The sequence below is a fragment of the Sabethes cyaneus genome, chromosome 2 (genome assembly GCF_943734655.1).
Source record: "Sabethes cyaneus chromosome 2, idSabCyanKW18_F2, whole genome shotgun sequence".
In the NCBI taxonomy this organism is placed as follows: domain Eukaryota; kingdom Metazoa; phylum Arthropoda; class Insecta; order Diptera; family Culicidae; genus Sabethes; species Sabethes cyaneus.
The window spans coordinates 37,142,576-37,169,271 of NC_071354.1; the positions used below are offsets into that span (position 1 = coordinate 37,142,576).

Genomic DNA, 26,696 nt, shown 5'->3' on the forward strand with positions numbered 1-26,696 from the left:
CATTAGCAAAGCCTATGCATTGGCTAGCCTTGGTGAAAATCGTGCCTCTCGTTTTTCGAGAGTGTCCCCGACATGCGCACGAAACACATCACTCGATTTAAGATAGCTCTGATCAGACCCTCGAGCCGAAGCATGTCGGGATAAAGAAGGAAGGTTCTTGACAGATGAATGTGAGGTGTGAGGGAATAACATGCCCAATATACAAAAAGGGTGCTATCGAGCGGTCACCGTTCTCAACGCTGTTGTTACCGTTCCCAACGCCTCAAGTTCTTTCTCAGACAATCTTTTGCCATCTATCGCCGCTAACAAGTAGATTCGTGGCAAGTTGTTAAGCCGGTTATGTAAACGGGTGATCGACTACGGACCAAATCTTTGTGCTGCAGCAGATCCTCCGAAAGTGTCGCGAATACCAAGTCCCAACACACCACCTATTCGTAGATTTTAAGACCGCCTACGATACTATCGACCGTGAAGAGCTATGAAAAATGATGGACGAAAACGACTTTCCCGGGAAGCTGACCAGACTGATTAGGGCGACGATGAATGTTGTACGGTGCTGTGTGAGAATATCAGCCGCATTATCGAGTTCGTTTGAAACATGCAGGGCACTTCAATAAGGCAATGATCTTTCCTGTTCAAAACCGCGCTAGAAGGTGTTATGCAACGTCTTGGTTTTATCGTGCGGGTCAAAAAAGCAAAGCCATGGGTATGAACGTCCTGTTAAGAACTTGACCCTTTTTTATCGACAGACTTCGCTACCTGTTATTACAGTACATGACAATTACGGGGCTAGGGCAACGATCCTACTGACTCTATACGGGGCATGATCTACAATAAATTTGGTCAATTTATCTGTTTCGCTGACGACGTGGACAATGTCAAAGTATATCAAACTACCAGTATATCAAACTGAAACGTGAAGCAGTGAAGGTTGGATTAGTGGTGAATACGTCCAAAGCCAAGCATCTGTTAATAGGAGGAACCTAGCGCGATCGAGCCTGCATAGGCAATAGTATGGTAGGTGGACGAGTTTGTATATCTCGGGTCATTGATGACGTCGGATAACAACTGCAGCAAAGCAATACAAAGACGTATTCTAGCCGGAAGTCGCGGTTACTACGCACTCCAGACCTTACCTTAAGATCTGGTAAGCTTCACCTCCGTAACAAATGTATCACGTACAAAACGCAAATAAGACCGGGTATGAAACGTGAACAATGCTCGACGGGGACTTGAAAGCACTGGCCATTTTTGAACGTCGTGTGCTTAGGACAATCTTTGGCGGCGTATCTGAGAACGGTGTATGGAGGAGAAGGATAAACCACGAGCTGGCGTAGTTTATCAAAGCTGTGTGACCCTCCTGTGCTCAACAGAAATTGCAGGCATACACGTGTTGCGTAAGTTTCCAAGGGTGCTCTCTTTGGAAAGTTTATTTATAAAAAATGTACGTACTTACTTATGCATCCATGTCCGCCGGTCCAACAGAACAAAGGGATGAAATCAGAGATCTCCACTGCCGACGGTTACCCGCCATAGCTTTTACCTGTCGCCAGGACAGGTTCTCGTCTACAACCTGGACGTCGTTGGTTAAGCTGCATCGACATGAGCGCTTCTCTATAGATCTCGTTCGCTCCTCTCCTTAAGGTGTGTCCGATCCACTTCCACCTACGTTCACAAATTTCTGTTATTATCGGTCCTTGATGACATTGACGATGGAGTTGAAAAGTAAAGTAATTGAACTACAGAATGTTTGATCTACATGGCAGGAAGTCACAGCATCTGGATCTTTTTTTTTTTTTTGTAACTATGCTTTAAAAATATTCGGCGCGGTAACACAAATTTGAATAATTTGTTGATAAACTACCCTTTCAAAGTCTTTGTTTCAGAGACAGCATATAAAATGATGAAATAGGGTCTTTATATAAAGAGTATAAATTTATTTTAAATGCATCAAAACCATTTCAGAAGTTAAACTTCAGATCACTTTAACATATAAAAACTATCAAAAACACTTCATAACAACAACCTCATTATCAGCCGTACTTATCACTGGTGTCTCCACAACGGCTTTCGTTTTTCTACAAAACTTCTGATGCCTTCCTGCCCATCGTGAATGGCCAAATTATCGGCCATTATTTTGGCTCCTTTGCTGTAGGCAGCATTGATGTCCATCGCAAGTTGTTCGTAGAAAAATTGCTTTCCCAATGAAATCACAGCTCGGCTTTTAGATTTAATTGCACTGCAAATAGTCTCAATCTCGTGATCTAACTGATCTTGCGCCACGACTTTACTAACTAAACCGGTTTCTAGTGCTTCTTGTGCACCAATAGGTAATCCTGTGAATAGCATGTAGGCGGCTTTCATTCGCGGAATTGCACGGGCCACAGCAATTCCTGGGGTAGAACAAAAAATTCCAAAGCTCGCTCCCGGTGTAGAAAAAGAACTTCGTTCACTGCATACCGCCATATCACAAGAAGCAATCAGCTGACAACCAGCAGCAGCCGCTAGACCGTCCACTTTGGCAATGATCGGGACAGGAGCTTTTAGAATTACGTTAATTAGTTGAGAACACTTGTCGAACACAAACTTGTGCGATTCGTATCCCTTATCCGAGGTAAGTTCCTTCAAATTATGCCCTGCTGAGAAAACATTTCCTTGCGCAGACAGCACAATGCAACGTACTGTTGGATTGTCCTGGTTATCCAAAATGTTACGCTGTATGCTGTCCATCATCTCAAGCGAAAGAGAATTACGGGTCTTGACATTGTCCAACACTACGTGTCCTACGCCTTCTACTTCGGAATAACTACTTAATTTTCGGCTGCAGGTCAGTGGAACCAATAAAGATCGCGTAGAAAGCTGGAATAAAAACTCATTTTACCCGAATTCAAAATGATCGTTTTCGTGTACACTAACAAAATGTCTGCAAATCATTTTAACTATCTATATGGTTTAAATACCGTTAAAAAATACGACACCCGCCTGAGAAATCGGAAAAACACCCGTATTGTGAAAATAGAAAAATAATCAACATGAATAAAACAAAAATAAAAATACAAAAAAAGTTGTGCCAACACATTTCCTCATGAAGTTAAAAGCAGACATGCTGTACACGATAAAGATGGTTCAAAACTATAACAAAGGTTTAGGAATTGGTCGAAAAACACGAAATTGATCCGAGGCCCGGAGAGCCGAGCCACATATACCAATCGACAGGCTTCGACGAACTGAGCAATGTCTGTGTGTGTGTGTGTGTGTGTGTGTGTGTGTGTGTGTGTGTGTGTGTATGTGTGTGTGTGTGTGTGTGTGTGTGTGTGTGTGTGTGTGTGTGTGTGTGTGTGTGTGTGTGTGTATGTGCAGGGCGCAACTTTTATATCGCCTGTTTCTCGGAGATGGCTGAACCGATTTGTTCGCTACTACTTTTGTTTGAAAGGTATTATTGCCTAGTGCGTGTGTGTGCGTGTGTGTGTGCGCGTGTGTGTGTGTGTGTGTGTATGTGTGTGTGTGTGTGTGTGTGTGTGTGTGTGTGTGTGTGTGTGTGTGTGCATGTGCATGTGTGTGTGCGTGTGTGTGTGTGTGTGTGTGTGTGTGTGTGTGTGTGTGTGTGTGTGTGTGTGTGTATGTGCAGGGCGCAACTTTTATATCGCCTGTTTCTCGGAGATGGCTGAACCGATTTGTTCGCTACTACTTTTGTTTGAAAGGTATTATTGCCTAGTATATCACTATTGAATTGCTTCGAGGTCCGACATTTCGTTTAAAAGTTATAAGTAAAAAAGCTCTTGTTAACGCTAAATTTTTCGGGTAAATTTTATTGAAAACAAACAAGTAGTTTAAAAGTTATGCTTAAAAAACCTGTTTTGACAAGGTAATAATTATCGCCTGTTTCTCAGAGATGACCAAACAGATTTATGCGCTATTAGTCTCATTTGAAAGGTAATATATCCTAATAGATCACTATTGAATTGTTTTTTGATTGGACGTTTAATTTGAAAGTTATGAGCAATTGAACAATACAATAATTGATAACGATTTCATCTAAGATGATTTATCTAGTTTGAATTATTTTGGCATCAAATTAGAGATTTTAATGCTGCAAATATATCTGAAAAATTTCAGAAGAATCGGTTTTGCCGATCAAAAGATATAAACCCTCCAACACTCGCGCCAATTTTTGTAATACGGTTACTCACACGCACAGTAGCCCAAAGCCAAAAAGACATGCGCACTAGAACCTTCGAAAGAATTTCTTGAAATTGAAAGTTCTATCGTCTGGTGCAATTTAAATTTTGATTAATCCCCCTACAAGTGAAATAAAAAAAATATTTTTGTGAAGTTTTAGAACATATTATTACAAGAAATTTTGTTGAATACAGTAACCTTCTATCTATTCAGCGAAGATAGACAAATCTTATTCATTGTATATGAATTTGTAAAATCAGTTTTTTCCATTTTAGCTCTTTTTGTAATTATTGTATGATGTTTTCATGTATTACAAAATTGTATAAATAGTTAAAAAAATTAATATTTTAATAATTCGCGACTACGAAGTTGCTGATGTTTTTTGTTTTCACGCAAGTTTTGACAATTCGGCATGGATTTTCGTGTAAGTGCGAACAGGCTTAACGGGAAACTAGCAGTCATTAACTTTTCGTCGGAAAGCCCAATTTTGGATGCAGTTTTTCGGTCCAAAAGCGGGATTCTGTTTATAAAAATGTAAATACTGCATTCTTTTTGTCAATCTGAACACAGCGAATATATTTTCATAAACAAAATTTTTGTTTTAAACAAAAAAACTGCTTTTGAAATTGGCACAATTGATGACGACTAATTTCACCTTAAAAATCTCTTTTACTTTCGTAGTCGCGAATAGGGATATGCATGTGGCGCTTGCCACACTGAGAAAACTTTTCGTATCCACCTTTTCGCGCGCTTAATGGTGGTTAGTGAGTACACCTTTCGAAGATGTTTTATTTGCTTTTGGCAAAGGCTCACGTACGCTGTACAACATTGTACAACAATAATCAAGGGTAGAAATGTTAAATTGACGTGAATAAAGTTGCCAAAAGCATGCTAATATTTTCCGAAAGTTGTACCCACCAGCCGCCATTACGCACGCGAAAAGGTGGATAGTTTCACTGTGTTCCACACATATATTTTTGCAATGTGCCCGGTAAATTAACTTTATGTGCCAAACATGATAATTCTCATCTTTGGTTGAAATTTGCCTTTCATTTGTAAAAGAGTCCCACTTTTCAGAGGTAGGAGTCTCGAAGGTCTCGAATTGTCATAGAAACATTTCCTGCCTTTAAAAAGCTTCAAATGTCAAATTTGGTTTCATTTGCTTGATTAGTTCTCGAGTTATGCAGAAATTTTTGTTTCAGTTATATGAGAAACTCCTCAACCCCCTTCCGTTCCACCCTTCCAAAGGATGGAAGGATCTCGAATCACCATAGAAAAAAATCCGGGCTCCAAAAACCCCCACATGTCAAATTAGGTTCCATTTGCTTGTTAGTTCTTGCATTATGCAGAAACTTGTGTTTCATTTGTATGGGAGCAGCCCCTTCCAGAGGTAAGAGGGGTCTCGAATCGTCATAAGAAGTAAGAACCTTCCTCGGTCCAAAAACCCATGCATACAACCGATTTCACACTGATCGGTTCGGTAGTTTCCGAGTCTATGAGGATCATGATCAGGGATGCCACATATAATTCTGTGTTTTTAGTTGGAAAAATCTTGCCATCTATACAGCGAGGAAAAATATCTGTGCAAAAATCTGTCCAATGCAAAACAATGAGAGTGAAAGAGACGGAGAGTCATTTTGCTGACTATTTCCGTCTCGTTCACTCTCATGTAAAAGTACAAAAATCTGTTTAATCTGTATAATTAGTATAATCAATATATATAGAATGCCAGTGTCGCTGCAGTGCGCGTGGTAAACATCACACATGTTCAGATAATGTATTTACATTATATATGCATATGTGTATGTGCCTGAGATTCATCAAAAGGGGAATCTCATTGTCAAACTTTGACAACCAGTTTGAAATTTCAAATATGGCTGCCAAGTAATGTGATTGGAAACTTCGCTTGCTTCAAATTTCTGAAAAAATCGGTGCAACAGGCCGCAGTTGTGGGATTCAATTCATCCGGATGCAAAGAAAAAGAACGTTTAAAAACATTTCACTGGCATGAAAACACAGCGATGAGCGCACTGATGACAGCAGCAACCAGCGCACAGATTTAGAACAGATCAAGAACAATGAGCAACTTTGACAATGAAGTTCCCAATTCACAGACTTGATACAGATTGTTAGCATCATGTTTACCACAATGAGTCCTGTAGAAAAACAGCGACACTGGCATTCTATATATATTGATTCTACTGTATAATTGGCGAAAATCTGTATTCTATGCATACAGATTCTGTACAGGCGATTTCATTCAAATATTTGTTAAACACAGAATAATCTATACATGTGGCAACCCTGATCATGATACGGATTACTTTTTTTAGTGCAGTTCACGACGTCGCATAACTTTCAAATCGGCTTGCATCTCGATTTACTGTCACGCAAAGGTGTCAGTTTAACGTCAAAATTGTTCGCTCTCGTCATTTTTTCTTCAGAACGAGACGGGCTTTTCTGTGTGCAGATCATTCGCTATTAGAATCCGCATTCATTCAAGGGCTAGTAGTAGAGAAGAAGTGTGTTGTCCAGTGTGGTATCAGTACCTTTAATTTGCTAGGAAAATGGCGTCAATACTGCGTAAATCCAGCCTTGCCCTGGTCGATCTGGCAGCAAAATCCTCTCCCAGGGTAAGCCACTCCGTCCGCGAAGGTCATTCAGTACGATTTGCACAAACGCATAAGTGAAAACCGTGGTCGAATCGGTTTGACTTTGAACGAACGACGTCCAGCCTTTATGTAACATACCACACGTCGCATTCGCGACTGCATGCAAAGCTCTCTTCACCGCTCCGCGGGTACTCGGACTGCTCTCAAGATTTTTATTCGGTGCTCTTTTTCTGTGCGCTAAATTTAAATATTTGTTGACAGATTCGCGCAATTTAGCAAGTGGCAGGGATTCAAGTTGTAAACAAAACAAAACAGCTGTTTCTAGTAAGTATAGTAAACCGAGGAACCAGTTAGTATCACCTAGTTGATAACCCCAGCAGATGACCTGCTCGATAGACTCAGGGGACAATTTGCAAATGTTTTGCTTACGCAATGTTTGCATACAATGTTGGACTAATAAGTGTTTAGTGAGTTGGTCAGGTGCCTCAGATTCCGCAGCTTGTGACGTACATTTGCCTATATCAAAACGGGATTTTGTTAACGCTTCACGACACGTATGTGATAAGAATAAATAGTATACGAAGAAAGTCGAAGTCTGAGCATGTGAGAATGAATCACCACATGTGTGTCGTCACGTCAGCATCGTGCATCAATCGTTTTGTGATCAACGTTCGTCGATATCAAAACCGCACACTAACGGGGGTTTTACGTTTTTTTTAGATTCTGGGAAACGCTGGACAAAGACGTCATCTTAATGTACAAGAGCATATCTCTTACACATTTCTGAATGAAGCAGGTATTCCAACACCAAAGTAAGTTCATTTTTGTTTGTTATTTGAACTAAAAATCCAAGTGAAATTAATGTTTTTCTAAAGAGACATTTAACCAAACGCATTAGTTCCAAAAGCCGGACGTATTTTTTTATATGGGCACAGTGCAAAGTTGATAAGTTTATCAGTGATTTGTATTTTTTATTCTATGAGCATCAAAAACCGATAGGAATATTGTGGCTTTGCAGTCCGAATTCCTCATAGTGACAAGTCAAAGTCCATGTACCAATTTTGCAGCTCACGGGGAGTTCGTCAAATTATCTCGAACTGACCTTATAACGTTTGCGGGTTCAACAAAGCTGTAAAAAACACTGAACGAGTCTGTCGTGCAGCAGCACGTTGCTCACTCTTTGGAAGGTATCACTGTCTCAACCAATTGGATGCCACGCACATCTAACAGCCGGGTGAACTTTGATCACGCAATGGTTGTTTGTTTGGACGCCGATAATGCTCTGCAGTGATAATAGAAATGCTGCGCTTGCGTGACTCTGTGTCATTACCCGCGCTAATCGTGTTAATACGATGTTTACGGTACGGTGATAGATGTTTGCAGAAGAAACCTGCCATTAATTGACCGAGTAAATTTAATCGATTGATCATCAAGAGACAAATTTAACTGAATGATACCTAAAAAAGTAAGCATTTCTAATATAAGCTAATTCTTCAGATTCGGTGTTGCTACATCGGCCCAGGAAGCGGAGAAAATTGCCAAGGATCTGAACACAAAAAATTTGGTTCTGAAAGCGCAGGTACTGGCTGGTGGCCGTGGCAAAGGAAGCTTTAAAAATGGTCTCAAGGGTGGCGTGCGGGTTGTTTTTTCGTAAGCTTCAATAAACCCGTATCAAAAACTGCCCAATGATAACGTAATTTTCATTTTCAGCCCACAGGAGGCCAAAGATATATCAGGGAAAATGATCAACCAGCTCTTGGTCACCAAACAGACGGGGGCTGCTGGTCGTATTTGCAACTCCGTAATGGTTGCTGAACGAAAGTTTCCTCGCCGTGAGTTTTACTTTGCTGTGATGATGGAACGTGCCTTTAACGTAGGTCACAAACTCAACTCTGTAAACTAACTTTAATACGAGTTTTTGCTCTGTAACCTTTCCTGCAGGGCCCTGTACTAATTGCCTCATCGCAAGGAGGTGTTAACATCGAGGAGGTGGCCGCTGAAAACCCCGATGCTATCGTTTACGAACCAATTGACATCAATACTGGATTACAAAAATCTCAAGCATTGGCGGTAAATTTACTTTCTTCTGTTAGCTTAATGTTTACTATTCTACATAAGATTTGCGACGTTTCAGATTGCCAATAAAGTTGGCTTGTCAGACAATGCGGAAGAAACAGCCAAAATGCTGCTCAATATGTACGATCTTTTTGTTAAAAAAGACGCTCTGCTTATCGAAATCAATCCCTACGCTGAGGACGCTGGAGAAACATGTAAGTGTTATTTTTCGTTTTCAATTTGTTCAAGAAAATCATATTTCGGGCGTCAAATTTCTTTTGTTTGACAAACCTATTTAATTGGCAACGAATAATTTATAAAAAAAAAATATTTTTTTCTCCTTTTCATGCACAATCATCATAAAACAAAAACATCGAACATACTCAAAATACATTACCACACGTAACTATTCAAACGCGGATCCTCTCAAACTCTTTTACTGTTATTACTGGGCATTGTGTCGTGTGGATGTGCTGCCTTTTTCGTTTGTGTGTATTTTTTCGTTTTGCGTTTCATGTCCCGCACACAATTGGCACCGCACTCGAACTTTCACGCATCACAATTTTACTCACGACATTTGGAATATCATGCACCAAAAATGAAAAATAAAACAATCATGGCACAGGTGCACACTGTAAGTATAGCTCGGCAATACGAGATACGGTGTTTTTGGGATGCTTCGCAGTGCCTTTTCGGTTGATGCTCACATTAGAATGCATGCCAACTTAATTTATTCGGCTTTAATGCTTTTTATAGTTTTGATTAGAGTAAAATAACGCGGTAGTTTTAAAATTTTAATTTAATTAAGACCGGTTTTTTACGCTGTTTTTTCATATAGGAAAACATCTCAATAGAGCGACCAGTGTAGTTTGTTGGCATAAGGCCACTCCGAATATTTTAAAACCACTTATAAACTCAACGAAAAACTTAAGAGAAAATTCTATTTAATTCTGCTATACAGCCCGGACTCGATTATCCGGGTGATCATTTTAATTTTCAACCCGGATAATCGAATCACCGGATAATCGAATCATCATTTTTGGTACAAATTTTTTTTGGTATGTCAAGTTTTTTGACTTTTAGGTATCAGAAATGTTTTATTTATTATTGATCTATCTTCCCAAAAGTCAGAAAAATCCTTTCTTACGATTTTTTCCACTGATGATTTTTTTGGCACAATATTATCTTTTGTATGTTATGTTTTTCAATATTTAGGTATTATAAATGTTTTTTTTTATCATTGATCAATCTCCCCTAAAGTCATAAAATTCTTTTTTTGCAATTTTTTTTATTGATGATTACGATGATGATGATGATAATGATGATGGTGATTGTTGCCAACATTATACACACGAATAATACAAACGTGCCAAACCCCGTAACCCTGGTTACCGCTTGATTTGGAAAATAACAAATCAAAGCAATCGGGAGTGAAAATTTTCACTAATTTTTCAAGCACTCTCGTTGAGATAAGATTGTTGTAAATTTGCTCTGCTTAAGATTGTTAAAATAAATTACTAGTTATTACCTAAGATTGTTACCTAATTTGCTAAAAAATACAAAATCGTGGTTTTGTGAAAAAGAAATCTTGAAGTCGCTGTCCTGAAAAACTGTCCTGTGCCTAGATTTTGGCCCTTCTCTCCCAGGTAAGGGAAGACTTCGTCCTGCTGCTAACTGTGCCTACATTTTTGGCCCTTCTCTCCCAGGTAAGGGAAGACTTCGTCCTGCTGCTAACTGTGCCTACATTTTTGGCCCTTCTCTCCCAGGTAAGGGAAGACTTCGTCCTGCTGCTAACTGTGCCTACATTTTTGGCCCTTCTCTCCCAGGTAAGGGAAGACTTCGTCCTGCTGCTAACTGTGCCTACATTTTTGGCCCTTCTCTCCCAGGTAAGGGAAGACTTCGTCCTGCTGCTAACTGTGCCTACATTTTTGGCCCTTCTCTCCCAGGTAAGGGAAGACTTCGTCCTGCTGCTAACTGTGCCTACATTTTTGGTTGCAGGTTGGAGGATGAAATGGACAATCAACTAGCCAGTTTAGATCCTGTCTTCGGAACCAAAAGACCGAACTACTCATCGAAACCAAAGCAAATGGTACTGAATGTTAACAACCGCGTCGTAGACACAACATCGAAGTGTCCTCTGTGCTCAGCTAAGACGCACTTTAGCCTGGATAAGTGTGATCAATTCCGTAAATTGTCAGTAGCTCAACGACGGTCTGTTTCAAATTCTTGCAAGGTCTGTTACATCTGTTTGAGGTCAGACCATACAAGACGAACCTGCAAATCGGATAAGAAATGTTCAATTTGCAGCCAAAACCACCATGACCTGGTCCATGACGATGAACTATCGAGATCGAAGCGTAACGATGTTCGAGTCAGTCAATCGAATGTATATAATGTGAACGGTAAAAACGTTAATACATTGCTGCGCGTAGGAAAAGTCAGGATTGAGGGTCCTGCAGGCGTCGAAGAAGTATTTGCTCTCTTTGATGAAGGTTCTACATTGTCGATGATGGATGCTGCTGTCGCCAAAAGAATTGGCTTGCGGGGACCGACTTCATCCGTGAATTATCGTTGGACAAATGGAATTTCGCATCAAGAGGAAAAATCCATGCTATTATCATTCCGAATTTCCGGACCGTCTACACAGGCTAAATGGTTCCAAGTAAATAATGTTCGAACTGTACAAAGCATGGACCTGCCTCCGATGAAGTTTGACGCAGAGAAGGTGAAACTGTTATATCCAATGCTGGACGAGGACAAGCTCGCTGCGATACAGAATGCTTGTCCCTGTATATTGATAGGTTCAAATAACGCTGGACTAATAGTTCCACTGAAGACAATCCAATACTCGTTGAACGGCTTGCAGTTGACTCGTTGCCATCTAGGGTGGACTATTCACGGCGTTATAGACTCAAACGTTTCTATCTGTGGTGATCATCATCATGCTTTCCTGTGTGCTGAGGACGATGATGTTGAGCTGACCAGCCTGGTAAAGCGTATGTATAAAATTGAAGATTTTGGTATTACTGATCATTCTGCAAAAATATCGGACGAAGATCAACGTTCGTTAGATATTTTGAGTCGTACGGTTACTCGTGTAGGAGAGCGTTTCGAAGTAGGGCAACTTTACAAATATAGCAATTTTACTTTTCCGGATAGTAAACCTCAGGCGTTGCATCGACTGCGCACAATTGAAAAGAAGATGGATGCTGATCCTGCATTCGCTGAAAAATACTGTAGTAAAATTCAAGATTATGTAGATAAGGGATATGCAAGAAAACTGTCACCTGAGGAACTAACTGAACCTGCCAACACTTGGTATTTACCACATTTTAGTGTGGTAAGCGGTGAAAAATTTCGTTTAGTTATGGATGCTAAAGCGAAATCGCATGGATTCTCACTGAACGACTTGTTGCTGAAGGGGCCCGATTTCGTCCCACCATTGATTGCGATTTTGATGCGTGCTAGAAGAAAGAAGGTTGCCTTTGTCGCCGACATTAAAGAAATGTTTCATCAGGTTGTTATTCGTAGAGAGGATCAGGAATCTCAACGATTCTTTTGGCGCGGTATGGACCGATCTGCTCCTCCAAGTGTACATATAATGATGGTAATGATATTCGGTGCAATGTCATCGCCGTCAATGGCACAGTTTATAAAAAATTTCAACGCTAAGGAACTCGAAGAGCAATATCCAGGGGTAGAACGAGCGGTGGTAGAGCAGCACTATGTAGATGATTATTTTGACTGCACAGATACAGAAGAAGAAGCCATCGAACTGGTCGAACGCGTCATCAAGGTACATGATCAGGGAGGGTTTAAACTTGTCAAGTTTTCCTCAAATTGTGAGGCTCTGCTGAAATCTCTTGAACCCGCTTTGATAGCCGAACGTGCAGAAAATTACACCCGAGTATTAGGTATCATGTGGGATCTTCAGACAGATCAATTCGTCTTTCCTTTGAATTTCCCTGCACTAGACAAGACGATTCGGACCGGTCAGCAAGTACCGTCGAAGAGGCAACTGCTAAGGTTTATGATGAGTATTTTTGACCCACTAGGTCTACTTAGTCCAATCTTGATACATCTGAAGCTTATTTTCCAAGAACTTTGGCGTTTGCAATCAGGCTGGGACGACGATATTCCTGATGGTCTCGTCACAAAATGGAAGGAATGGTTAAATGAAACTGAGAAGCTGAAAGAGATCCGTTTATTGAGGTGTTATTTCCCCAGACAAGACAACGTCTCAGGTATTGAATTGCATGCATTTAGTGATGCAAGTGACAAAGCTTTCGCCTGTGCGATTTATATGGTCTATCGTACGAAAGGTGAATCGAACGTGGCATTGGTATACGCTAAGTCTAGAGTCGCCCCGTTGAAAGCCCAAACTGTACCCCGACTAGAACTTCAGGGATGTGTGCTGGCCAGTCAAATGATGAAAGTGGTTCAAGATGAGTTAAAAATGGTAGTAACAGGTATATACTTTTGGACAGACTCTAAGATTTGCTTGAGTTGGCTAAACACAAAGCAAAAACTAACGGCGTATATTGGCTCGAGAGTTATGAAGATCAAGGATAATGGACATGGAAATGAGCTGTGGCACTGGATTCCGTCGCATCTAAACGTGGCGGACTTAGGAACAAAATCGTCTAAATTTGGCAATATGGATGAATGGATTAGAGGTCCTGAGTTTCTTCAAAGCAGTGAAGATGTTCGACAGTTGATTAGTGTTCCTCTAGAAATGTCATCTGCTGAATTGGTGAATTTCCATGAAGAAATAGTCGACTATGCATTAGGTTCATTTTGTTATACCGTTTACCACACAGAAATAATTGATTTACCCGATATTGAAAGGTTTTCTGATTTCAATAGATTGATTAGAACTACGGCGTACGTTTTAAAAATGAAAAAGATTTTGCTGTTGCCAAAACACAATCGACCACAGCGCTTGACGATTGATGTCCGTGATATAAGTGAGGCGAGAAATGTTTGGTATAGAAAAGTACAGCTGGAAGTGTTCAATGAAGAGTTTCGGAGTCTAAGCCAAACTGGATACGTCAAGAGTAGCAGTCGTTTGAAGTCCTACTCTTCGTTTATGCACAACGGAATCATTCGCATGAGAGGTCGTTTACAAAATGATGATAAACCTTTTGAAGTCAATAATCCTGTAATCCTGCCTAACAACCATCAGTTTTCAACATTATTGATTCGAATGTACCACATTGCCAATGCACATCAAGGGCTAGAAACCGTGATTAACAATATCAAAGAACGTCATCGTATCCTGAAGATCCGTTCGCAGGTGAAGAAATACGCAAAGTCCTGCATCAAATGTCTAGAGTTAAGAGGAAAACCGACTGTTCCGCAAATGGGTAATCTGCCTCCTGAAAGGACAACTCCCTTCGTGTTTCCTTTTACCAGTACGGGAATTGATTACTTCGGTCCCTTGTGTATAAAAATTGGACGCCGGTTGGAAAAAAGATGGGTAGTACTATTTACCTGCATGACTTCAAGGGCCATTCACTTAGAAGTCGTACCGTCTCTAGACACTAACAGCTGTATAATGGCGATCCGTTGCTTCATGTCAATTCGTGGTTTACCACAGTGCATTATGACGGACAATGGCACTAATTTCACCGGCGCAGATAAGGAACTAAAACAATTGGTAAGAACATTGGATCAGCCGCAAATTGAAAGTTCATTAAGCGTTAGGGGCGTCGAATGGAAATTTATTCCCCCTGGAGCACCGCATTTCGGAGGATGCTGGGAGCGGTTAGTGAGAACTGTGAAAACTGCACTTCGAGCAATGCTACGGGAAACACATCCAACGGAATTGGTCTTACGGACAGCTTTGTGTGAGGTAATGAATGTAATTAATAATAGACCGTTGACGCATATATCCAATGACCCTCAAGAGCCTGAACCACTGACGCCAAACATGTTGCTGCTAGGTCGAAACAATTCAATTCAATTTGATCACGATTTTGATGAGCGAGATCTGAACTGTCGTGCAGCCTATAAGCACGCACAGGTATTTGCAGATAGGTTTTGGCGTAAATGGATAGCTGCATATCGACCAGAGCTGATGAGGAGCCGGAAGTGGCCGGATAGTAGAAACTATCGTGAATATGGCATTGGAGATCTAGTAATGATCGTGGATGAATCTCTCCATCGTGGAAATTGGCCAAAAGGTGTGGTAGAAAAAATTTTTCGGGGAACAGATGGAAGGGTGAGGACAGTTTGTGTAAGAACATCGAGATCAGTGTACACGAGACCAGTTAGCAAAATTATACTATTGCAAGCGAACTCTGTTCCTGGCCCGGAGAATGTTGCCAACATTATACACACGAATAATACAAACGTGCCAAACCCCGTAACCCTGGTTACCGCTTGATTTGGAAAATAACAAATCAAAGCAATCGGGAGTGAAAATTTTCACTAATTTTTCAAGCACTCTCGTTGAGATAAGATTGTTGTAAATTTGCTCTGCTTAAGATTGTTAAAATAAATTACTAGTTATTACCTAAGATTGTTACCTAATTTGCTAAAAAATACAAAATCGTGGTTTTGTGAAAAAGAAATCTTGAAGTCGCTGTCCTGAAAAACTGTCCTATGCCTAGATTTTGGCCCTTCTCTCCCAGGTAAGGGAAGACTTCGTCCTGCTGCTAACTGTGCCTACATTTTTGGCCCTTCTCTCCCAGGTAAGGGAAGACTTCGTCCTGCTGCTAACTGTGCCTACATTTTTGGCCCTTCTCTCCCAGGTAAGGGAAGACTTCGTCCTGCTGCTAACTGTGCCTACATTTTTGGCCCTTCTCTCCCAGGTAAGGGAAGACTTCGTCCTGCTGCTAACTGTGCCTACAGTGATGATGATTTTCAAGTACCGTCATCCGGGGATACTTGCAACACTTTTGAACTTTGACTTGGTATAGCTTTCGAAGTGTACTGCTTAGGTCCAAGTGTAAGTAGCCAAAACATGCATAGTGGTCAGTACTTTTGATTTATGATTACGAGAAAAAATATCAGCTAAATGAATCTGTAGAATGAACCGAAAATAGGGGTGTTGCAAGTTACCCAGTAAACGGGGTTACTTGCAACACTTTCCTGATTTTGCATTTCTTATGATTTTTAACTTAATTTCAAACCGCGAATAACTATTTTTAGATATTTTGAGTGTATTTGTAGTAAAACAAGGGTTACTGGAGGCATGTTTTGTTTCCCAATTTCGTCTATCGCTTTTTAAAAGATATTCGGTGAAAATGCAGCATGTCAGCAAACTCCAAATTGCCGTTTCAAGGCACGTGGAATTTTTCACAGTTTTAATTTTTCTAGAGATGGCAGTAGACAAAATAACATCGTACAGGTGCAAACTTACTTTGTACATACTGTCTATTACGATAACTATCTATTTTACAAGTGCTGCAAGCTGCGCCATATTGGAAGTAACAACACGAATTCATCGTTTCTTCTCCAAGTTCAAAATATAAACAAAGCTCAAAGCTGCTATTTGTTAGCTCATATGATGCACTAATTGTATACAGGAACCATACGATAAAAAATAATTTCATGTCAATGAAATGGTGCAACTTTGCACATTCATTTTTCCTACTCTGAGCGTGAAATTACTTTCCAATCGTATAATAACAAGCAAAACAATGATATAATGGATTAGACTTAACTAAACAATAGGTAAACGTCCCTTCTTTAAAACGGCGTTGACCACAAATGGTTATATAAACAAACAAATGCGTTAGAGCTGTCAAAAGCACCATGCGCAAAGGTGTTGCAAGTAACCCCGGTGTTGCAAGTATCCCCGGATGACGGTAAAAAAATTGATTTCATCATCGCAGGATTTATTTTTGTTTTTTCGCCGATAAAAGGGATATAAGAAAGGAATTTTGTAGCTTTAGGGAGGTTAATCAATGCTTGTCTAGGTGGAATCATCATGTAGCATGAAAATTATAACATTTGGGTTTGAAATAAATCAGTGAAAAAAAAATATTTTTTTTTCACCCGGATAATCGAGTCTAAAAACCCGGATAATCGAATCCCCGGATAATCGAGTCCGGCCTGTACTACAGATATAGGTACTGATCATTTTAGATAGGCGTATTTCGATTATTACTTTTAGTTTTCTTCAGTGTGGATGGATAAATACGTTCCTTTTATTTTTCAAAATCTCTTGAATGATTTTTTTGCTATAACCATTCAGCGTCGCAATTTTGGAGATAAGTTGGAATCATTTTGATTTACCCGTCATTCTCATGAGGCAAATGTTTCTGTACGGCAGAGATGCTAGAAGTGAAGACATGTCTTCATTTTGAAGACATTTTTGTTACAAAGAAGACTTTTATTTTGAAATGTCTTCACTTGAAGACATGTCTTCACCATGCAATTCAAATGGGTAAAAAAATCTGGAAAGCCGGAAGAAGACAAATGAAGACATTTTTCTGGATTTGTGAAGACTTTTCAAAAAATCACCAGGCATCCCTGCTGTACGGTGAACCACATGGTAAAATGAGACTATTCTGTATTGAAAAGAACGCTTAGAAGCGTTGAGGATAAGTTGATGGACTTTTTTTTAACTAGGTATAACAACTCAGAACATAATTTTGCTATCCTGTTCTTGTTTAACATAAAAAGCCTGTCGTGGCGCAAACATCGATTCTGACTCACATCGATTTGGTTCGTTAAAGTGCACCAAAGACTATCCGTTGTTAATATTTTTTGAAACAATGGTTCTACAATTGATGAAGGGACGGTAGGGGAAAGAAATGAAAATTTTTTGGTGAAGGAGGGGAAGAGCGGAAAGGAAGGGGGGGTATTGGTAGCTATGCTTGACAAGTAGTCATTTTGACTCCTACCTTTTGTCCAATGCTGGAAGGTGCATGAGTCGAACCAAGCTGTAATCTGAGATTATAACCGGATTCGAACCCACAACACCCGCCAGGGCATGTGGTTCGCTGGCACTTGTACCTTGTCGGCATAGTGTCGTCGTCCTGAAAGTAAACAGTAGTTAGATTAAAACTTCTCGCTCGATGGTAATCTGCAATTGATGTAGGAAGCGGCACAATATGTGTCGATAACCCAACCAAACGCGTCGCTATTCTTGAAAAGTGGATTTTGCGGTCTCCTTTTGCCCAGCGCCTCTACGGTTCAAAGGTACCCCTACCGTCCCTTCATCAATTGTAGAACCATCGTTTCAAAAAATATTAATATATATGTCTGACCGCATTTCAAGGTCAAGATTAAAAACTTGAGATTAGTCTATCCGTTGTTACCAACATTCGGTACCGTTACCCGCCACGATACACTCTGAAACGACTCAAGTTACCTGAAGTCGCTATTGAATACGCGCAATACTTTGTGCCTGCGATGCTGGGTGAGAAAGATTTAAACGAAGTCACTCTTGAGGAACTAAAGAGAAGTCACGTTCGACGAGGATTGCCAAAGGATGTTAGATAAGAAGAATGCAACGCGGGCGTCGATGCTGAAGCAGGGGACCCGTCAAAACGTGGAACAATGTAGACAGAAACGAAGACAGCAAACAGAGTTTTTCCGGGATAAGAAGCGCAGTCTGGAAGAAATGGAGTGCGAGGACATGGAACAATTGTATCGTTCTTAGTAAATGCGTAAATTCCACAAGAAAGTGCCCGTATCCTCCAAAGGTTTTGTGCCGCGAGCCGAAGCATGGCGGGATAGAAACGGAGGGATCTTGTCGGATAAACGTGAGGTGATCGAAAGATGGAAGCAGCACTATAATCGCAGCGGATGCTATCAAGACGGGTCCGGATGGGTTGGTTACCTGTCTGCAACGGCTTATAGTCAGGATATGGTAAACAGAACTGCTACCGGAGGAGTGGAAGTAGGGAGTAATATGCCCAATACACTAGTCGACCATTCTCAATGCCGTCTATAAAATGTTTTCTCAGATCATCTTCCACCGTCTATTGCCGCTAACTAGGGCGCTAGGACGCTAGGCTAGGTACGCTAACAGAAAAAGGGGACACAGTGGCTCCCACCCACATTAAGATGGCAGCCCCATCAGCGGGATAAGGACTTCAGGTTAACAGCCTACTGTAGCGGAACACAAAAAGGTAATGAAAATGAAAGAAGAAATCTCTCTGGATTATTGGCAACGACCTTTAGCATGAAAACACGGACACGAATCGGAACATGGAATATACTAACCCTTGCCCAGCAGGGCAAGCTGGCTCAACTTGCAAGGGAAGCTAGCCGCCTGAAGCTTGAAATCCTGGGGCTAAGCGAGGTCCGCTGGCCGGGTACTGGCGAACACAGGACATCATCCGGGCAAGTCTTGCTTTACTCTGGCATACGAGGTGAAAATGCTACTCGAGAAAGAGGAGTTGGATTCCTACTGAGCCCAGGGGCACATGCGCACACGATAAAGTGGAAACTGATAAATGAGCGAATAATCGTTGCCAGATTCAGAACACGGGTTAGGAACCTTCCAGCAGTCCAATGCTATGCGCCAACAGATGCTGCCGACCTGCAGGAGAAAGAGTTTTTACAGCCAGCTGAACAGCGTGGTTGATAAAATCCCGAAAGGGGACATCAAAATTCACATGGGCGACTTCAACGCGAAGATTGGCTCAAACAACGCGGAACTTGAACGCGTCATGGGACGCCATGGGCTAGGAGAGATGAGCGAAAACGGGGCGCTGTTTACAGAATTCTGTGGTAATAACAACATGGTCATTGGTGGATCGCTCTTCCCCCATAGACCAGTACATACAGTCACGTGGGTTTCCCGCGACGGCCGAACAAAAAACCAAATCGACCACATCTGCATCAGCCGGAAATGGAGAAGGAGCCTTCTTGATGTACGCAACAAACGCAGCGCCGACATTGCATCCGACCATCATCTTGTTATCGCTGAGATACGTCTGCGCGTCGCACGTGTCCAACGACGGGAGGAGAAAGTTGGGTGCCGCTATGACGTCCGCCGATTGGAGAATCCTGAGGTGAAAAGGGCCTTTGTTGAACAACTTGAATCTCGAGCCTCGGAGTTGCCACCTGGTGGAACCGTCGAAGAGAACGCCTTCATCACGACCAGTGATGAAACCCTCGGCAAAGCGCGCAGTGGGCGGAGGAAGTGGATTTCGGATGAAACTTGGGGGAAGATCGACGAGCGGAGAGAGGCGAAAGCCGGCATTGATTGAGCGCGGACCAGATCGGCTAAGACAGCTACCCGTCAACGATACGCCGAACTGGAGAGGGCTGTTGTACGTGCTTGTAGGCGGGACAAGAGAGCCTGGACTAACTCCCTAGCCGAACAAGGAGAAACCGCCGCCGCCAATGGTGATATCCGTTTGTTGTACGAAAATTTTCGCCGCCTTAGTGGTGCCAGGATGAATACAGAACAGCTTAAGCGATGGACTGAACATTTTGAACAACTCTTCCGAGTTTCCAATGTCAGAGACCAACAAAACCAGCAGCGTACGACGCCTACAGTTCGTCGAATAAATCGCGTGAACTCGGAGGCGCCATCGCTAGATGAAATTGTAGCAGCCATCAAGAGTATGAAATCCAATATAGCGCCAGGGATAGATCGTATTTCAGCCGAAATGCTCAAAGCTGACCCATCTTTGTCAGCCCAGATGATGCATCAGCTTTTCAGCAATATATGGAAAACCACAACTTTTCCGGTGGACTGGATGCAGGGCATATTGGTCAAAGTTCCTAAGAAAGGAGACCTAACTGAATGCGGTAACTGGCGTGGCATCACGTTGTTCTATATTACTCTTAAAGTACTCTGTAAGGTAATCCTTAACCGCATCCAGAAGAAGATCGCGGCAGCAAGATGGATTCCGTGCTGGCCGATCATGTGTAGATCATATCACAACGCTCCGCATTATATTGGAGCACATCAACGAATTCCAGGACTCTCTTCTGCTGGTGTTCGTTAACTTCGAAAAGGCGTTCGACCGACTCAACCACGAAAACATCTGGGGTACACTTAGGCCTAGAGGAGTTCCAGATAAGCTAGTCCATCTCATCGAGGCTCAGTACGAGGCGTTCTCGTGCAAGGTTTTGCACGACGGCGTCTTGTCCGACCCCATAAGGGTTACTGCTGGCGTGAGACAGGGCTGCATTTTATCACCGTTTCTGTTTCTCATCGTTATGGATGAGATATTAGTTGGAGCAATTGACAGTAGACCAAATCGAGGATTGCCTTGGAATCCTCTAACGATGGAGCAGCTAAATGACCTCGACCTAGCCGACGACATTGTCTTGCTCGCACAACGCCGAAACGACATGCAGAGCAAGTTATATGACCTCTCCGAGAGCTCCCAAGCAGCAGGTCTCACAGTCAATGTAGCGAAAACTAAGTCTATGGTAGTGAACACTGACAATGCCACCAACTTCACAGTAGCGGGACAACAAGTTGAGCAGGTAGACGCCTTTCAATATCTTGGTAGCCAAACAACGCCCGATGGTGGTACCAAGACTGATATAGCCACACGGATCAGGAAGGCCAGGGGTGCCTTTGCAGGTCTGCGAAACATTTGGCGCTCAAACCAGATCACTCTACGTACGAAAACCCGAATCTTTAATTCAAACGTTAAATCCGTACTGCTGTATGTCTGCGAAACGTAGTGCGTCTCAGCGGAGACAACGCAAAAACTGCAGGTATTTATTAACCGGTGCCTGCGATATATCATTCGTGCCTGGTGGCCTGACAACTGGTTATCCAATGAGGAACTCCATCGACTGGAATCCACAAGGACAGCGTAGGAGAGACTCATGGCGACGCAGCTTAGCCAACGACATCCGGGCTGTAGACAAGAACCTGTCCTGGTGACAGATAAAAGCCATGGCGGGTAACCGTCAGCAGTGGAGATCTCTGATTTCATCCCTTTGTTCTGCCAGACCGGCGGACATGGACACAAGTAAGTAAGACAGACCCTCCAAAAGTGTCGCGAATAGCAAGTCTCTACGCGCCACCTTTTCATAGATTTCAAGGCTGTCTACGATACTATCGCCCGTAAGGAGCTATGAAAAATTATGGACGAAAACGGTTTTCCGGGGAAGCCTACAAAAATGATTAAGGCCATGGTGGATGGTGTACAATGCTGTGTGAGGATTTTGGGCGCGTTATCAAGCCCGTTTGAAACGCGCAGGGCAAGGCTATGGTGTTATGAAACGTGCGATCTTCAATGGCCGATCTTTATCTGTTTCGTTCATGACGTTCCGAAGAACCGAGCGCGATCGAGCTCGCCTCTTCTTGCAGAAAATCGTGCTTATTATAGACTCCTAAAGACCCTATGATCTGGCCAACTTCATCCCCGTACCAAATGTACCATGTACAAAACGCCAATTAGGTCGGTAGTTCTCTACGGGCACGAAACGTGGACAATGCTCGACGAAGACTTCAAAGCACCGACCATTTTTGAACGTCGTGTGCTTAGGACCATCTTTGGCGGTGTATTTGACAACGGTATATAGAGAAGGATGAACCACGAGCTAGCGCAGCTTTTCGGCGAACCCAGTATCTAGACTAGAAAGTCGCTAACGCTGGAAAGGTATAATGGGCGGGACATGTTGTGAGATTGCCGGACAACAACCCCACCAAAATGGTGTTCGCTTCGCGTTCAGTTGGTGCGGAGTGTAGTTGATGGTTAGATCAAGTGGAGCAATATCTGGAAAGTGTGGGACATTCGAGAAATTGGAGACGGCCAGCCAAGGACCGAGTTTGTTGGCGGAACATTGTTATGCAGGTGAAATCCTAAAGAATATCGCATCAGGACAAACAAGCAAATGACAATATTGCTTGAAAAATTAACTCAATCCTCACAAGTTCCAAAAGGCGCATGAAAGTAAATGCGATATATTCCCAGGAAAGTGTTCATCGGGAGGCTATTTTGAGGCCGTGTGAAAGTGTTCTGGAGGCTATTTTGAATTCCCATGTGTTGCGATCGAATTTCGATTATTTCGAATGGTATATCGAAATTTGTCCTGGTAACCACAGGCTTCAGTTGAAAATCGTAGATTCGTAGGTTATTGGTTTTCTTTGTCGTTAAAATAGATCCTCCCAGTTTTGCTGTTATTATATGGTTGGTTAGCATAAGTATGTATCCAATTAACAACGCACTTGTCAAAACTCTGTTTTTCCATTCCTTTATTGAATTGTAAGAGGTGTTGTCAAATGCTCCCTCAATATCAACAAAAGCTGCAAGTGACATTCCTTTATCGTTCAAAGACTTCTCTATTTTTGAAACCAACCTACATCACAACAGAGTTATTAATATGTTTGTTATAGATAATAAACTTGGCTGAAGGATCCTAGTTAGTTTCATTAACACTAAATGTACCGACTGAGTTCAACGAATATTACGTTTTAAATATATTTTATTTTCTAATAAAAATAGTTAAGCGGAATAGTGTTATGACGATGTAACAACTAGCCAAAAAAGCAAGTCTACAGTCGAATCACGCCTTTACGTTATGTTTAGTGCACATAGTTGCTAGTTATTATATAGAATAATTTATATAGAAGTTAGTTTTCTAGTTTAAAGACCATATTTAACAGATCGGGTGTGAGCGAATATTCATTACAAAATCGGTGTGTAGTAGAAGGGAAAAGTTTATACATTCCAATCATATCGGAACCCGTAATGTAGTTTAATTGGTGCTGGTTGTGAGTGTTTGTACGTGAATATTTCTATTTGCCCCATTTTCGCTATTTTCCAACATACAACTAACTTTTTATCTTAAACCTCATGAAACCATGGAAACCATAGGACCACCTCTCACTGATCATTTTAGTCCTATAAATCGATCAACTTATTTCTAAGTTTCTAAAAGAAAATTCGCTCTGTTTGCATATTGTTTTATCTAACAAGACTCGTCAAGAAATAGGTCGTGATCGATTCGCGGCGTATTTTTTCCACACATATAATATATCTCATACGTAGATTTGTAAAGTTTATACGCTGTATGAGTTTTTTAACTTTACCGTTTCTCGAGAAAAGAAATCGTCGTTTGTAGAGTATTAAATTATGGTGCAACTATTCTTTCACTTTCTAAACCAATTCCATGTTAAGTTTGTTTTACTAAATTCTACGGTTTAATTTCATATTTATCCAATCTGAAAATAGGCTAAAACTTTTCTGTTGCAAAGCTGTACAGCATCTGCTTTCGAAAAGAAACACTATTACGCTATGATTCTAACAAGTTTTTGTCTCCGCAAGACTTCGCACTGGATGCCAAGATGCGCTTCGATGACAATGCCGAGTTTCGCCAGAAGGAACTGTTCGCCAAACGCGATCTGTCCCAGGAGGACAAGAAAGAAGTGGAAGCATCCAAGTTCGATCTGAACTACATCGCGCTGGATGGTTCGATCGGGTGTCTGGTGAACGGTGCCGGCTTAGCCATGGCCACCATGGATATCATCAAGCTGCACGGTGGCGATCCGGCCAACTTCCTGGACGTCGGTGGCGGTGCCACCGTGAAAGCCGTTAAGGAGGCATTCAAAATTATTACCTCCGATCCGAAGGTGCACGCTATATTGGTCAACATTTTTGGTGGCATTATGCGTTGTGACGTCATTGCCGAAGGTATTATTCAGGCTACCAAGGAACTGAACATTAAAATGCCCATCATTGTTCGACTTCAGGTAAGTTTTACGTATTAACAGTGTCCATTCGTTACGATTGATTGTTTTTTTCGACAGGGCACCAACGTAAACGAAGCAAAGGATTTGATTAAAAAATCTAAACTACGCATCCTTCCGAAGGACGATCTAGACGAGGCCGCTATGTTGTCCGTTCATTTGTCACAGATAGTTCACTTGGCGCGTGAAGCTCATCTGGACGTTAGCTTCGAGCTGCCTGATAGCTACGCAGCATAAATCTTTCGTTCGTTCGTTCAGTCAAATCGATGTAGTACAACCACACTACCCAGCAGCAACTCAATCATCTTTTATTCATCTCCAGTAACACCCAAACGAACCGACATAGGGTACATTTGCAGCCTTTAGCCTATCTCAAATTTTAGGTTACATGTGAGTCCTAATTTATTTAAAACTGAACTCCAACGCCTTGAGTTAGTTAATTTAGCGAATTGTTGTAACAGATGTTTTATTCCTGCTCAGAGAATAGTAAAAGCAAATAAGATTACTTGAAAACTGCCGTTGCGCGGTTACGCACTTTACGAGGAGGAGCTAGCGAAACCAACTCCAAATTTAACTCGAGTCTATGCCTATTATAGATGTATGTGAAACTATCAGCACCAACGTATTAAAAAGCACCATGGACGTGACACTTGTAGAGCTAAAACCGACAGATTTTGTGTACGCAAGAGAGTGAAATAAGCTGTCTCGCCCTTTACTACCGTAATCACTCACATTTTTAAATGGAATAAATTATTGTTGACATTTAACTTTCGGTTTTGTGCAATTTAGTTGTTTTTCTATTGCGCTAAAATTCTAGTTTTGGGAATGACTTCTAACTGTCTTTGCACAAAACACCTTTCGAACACATTTCGGATGGAAGCAAAAAATCAGCCAAAAGGCCTTAAAAACTAGTAGCTTGTATACCTACTCTAGCGAAAAGCAAAAACGAAATTTTGCCCAATACACAATGGTGCGATTGATTGGACTTACTATTGGAAGCGCGCGTATATCTACATGTGTTTTGAAATTTTTTGTATATTTATTTAACTAAGCCAACATGATGTTACGGAAAATAATAAAAATACAAAAAAAATTAAATTTTATTTTAATTCCTTTAAAACTATCCGTAGACATCCATGTAAATGTCATATGCATTAAAAATGGACTGATTCTAGCGATTTTCCTATGCATCCCCATTCCCCATTCTACCTCGTTGTCGCGGTGCTACTGGAATGTCTCTCTGAAGGTTAATTTGGTCGAAACTTAACAGGACTCTTGTGTGCATTGATACTTATCGGAAGGTGTATTTCTTTCAGGCACTCTTCTTTATAGAACTTCCGGTTCATAGGCTGATTTGTAACGAAAACCTCGTTTTTATGGCCGCAACAACAGATTCCTCAGATGTCAGATCAGGTGTTTCTTGCAAATTTATCAGCTTACTTATTTAGGTAGCTTGCCGTCCTAAGACAAAGTCTGTTGAACAAATTTTCTCCAATTTACTTGGTTGTAGACTTCCGCAAACCAATTTCTCAGACACCGCGTACTTTCCGCCATATCTCACTCCACCGGGTCTAACCATCTTACTCGCTGCTCCCTTAGCGTTCTGTTCCAACCGGATCTGAAGTAAACACCATCGGTTGTACAGCATTCTGTCCTTCATACTCCATTCTCCTGATACGACGCCGAAGATCGTTTTTAATACTCGTTTTTCGAAAACTCCGAGCACCCTCCTCCTCGAGCATCCACGTTTCATGCCCGTACAGATCAACCAGACTAATAATACGCCTCTGAATCTCACGGGCGGATTGTAGTGCCAGGATTTGGTTTGTGCACTACATTCTTCCGTCCGACAGATCTTGCAAAAATGTCGGGAATACAACGTGTCCACGCATCACATCTTTAGTGATTGCAAAGCAGCATACGATACAGTCAATCAAGATCAGAGCTACATTGGATCGAGTGATGTATTTGGTGCGCATCTTGGGGACATTCGAGTCCGTTCGAGACACGGCAAGGATTGAGACAAGCACCCCTGTTCTGTATTTCGAACGGGTTTATGTTTCGTTCGAAACTGATATTTCGTTCGAAAAAACAGCGGCTCGAACGAAAGATCTTCATATGAAAAAACAACTCGAACGTCCAAGTCGATCGAAATATTTCAACTCGTTCGAAATACAGAATACCCCTAGAGGTGACGGCTTATCTTGCATGCTGTTCAACAT

At 41.6% G+C, this 26,696-nt stretch overlaps 2 protein-coding genes across 2 annotated transcripts; one reads left to right on the top strand and one right to left on the bottom strand.

Moving 5' to 3' along the window:
* Positions 1-1,955: 1,955 nt before the first annotated feature.
* Positions 1,956-3,004, bottom strand: LOC128737411 (enoyl-CoA hydratase domain-containing protein 3, mitochondrial). The gene is made up of 2 exons (XM_053832039.1): positions 2,917-3,004; positions 1,956-2,859 (listed from the first exon to the last, which is right to left on the bottom strand). Exons 1-2 carry the CDS (start codon positions 2,932-2,934, stop codon positions 2,047-2,049), a joined length of 831 nt encoding a protein of 276 aa, XP_053688014.1. The 5' UTR covers positions 2,935-3,004; the 3' UTR covers positions 1,956-2,046.
* A 3,630-nt stretch (positions 3,005-6,634) lies between these two features.
* Positions 6,635-25,557, top strand: LOC128733887 (succinate--CoA ligase [ADP-forming] subunit beta, mitochondrial). Its single transcript, XM_053827737.1, has 8 exons — positions 6,635-6,812; positions 7,512-7,603; positions 8,289-8,441; positions 8,502-8,664; positions 8,733-8,861; positions 8,926-9,061; positions 24,053-24,477; positions 24,535-25,557. Exons 1-8 carry the CDS (start codon positions 6,747-6,749, stop codon positions 24,709-24,711), a joined length of 1,341 nt encoding a protein of 446 aa, XP_053683712.1. The 5' UTR covers positions 6,635-6,746; the 3' UTR covers positions 24,712-25,557.
* Positions 25,558-26,696: the final 1,139 nt, after the last annotated feature.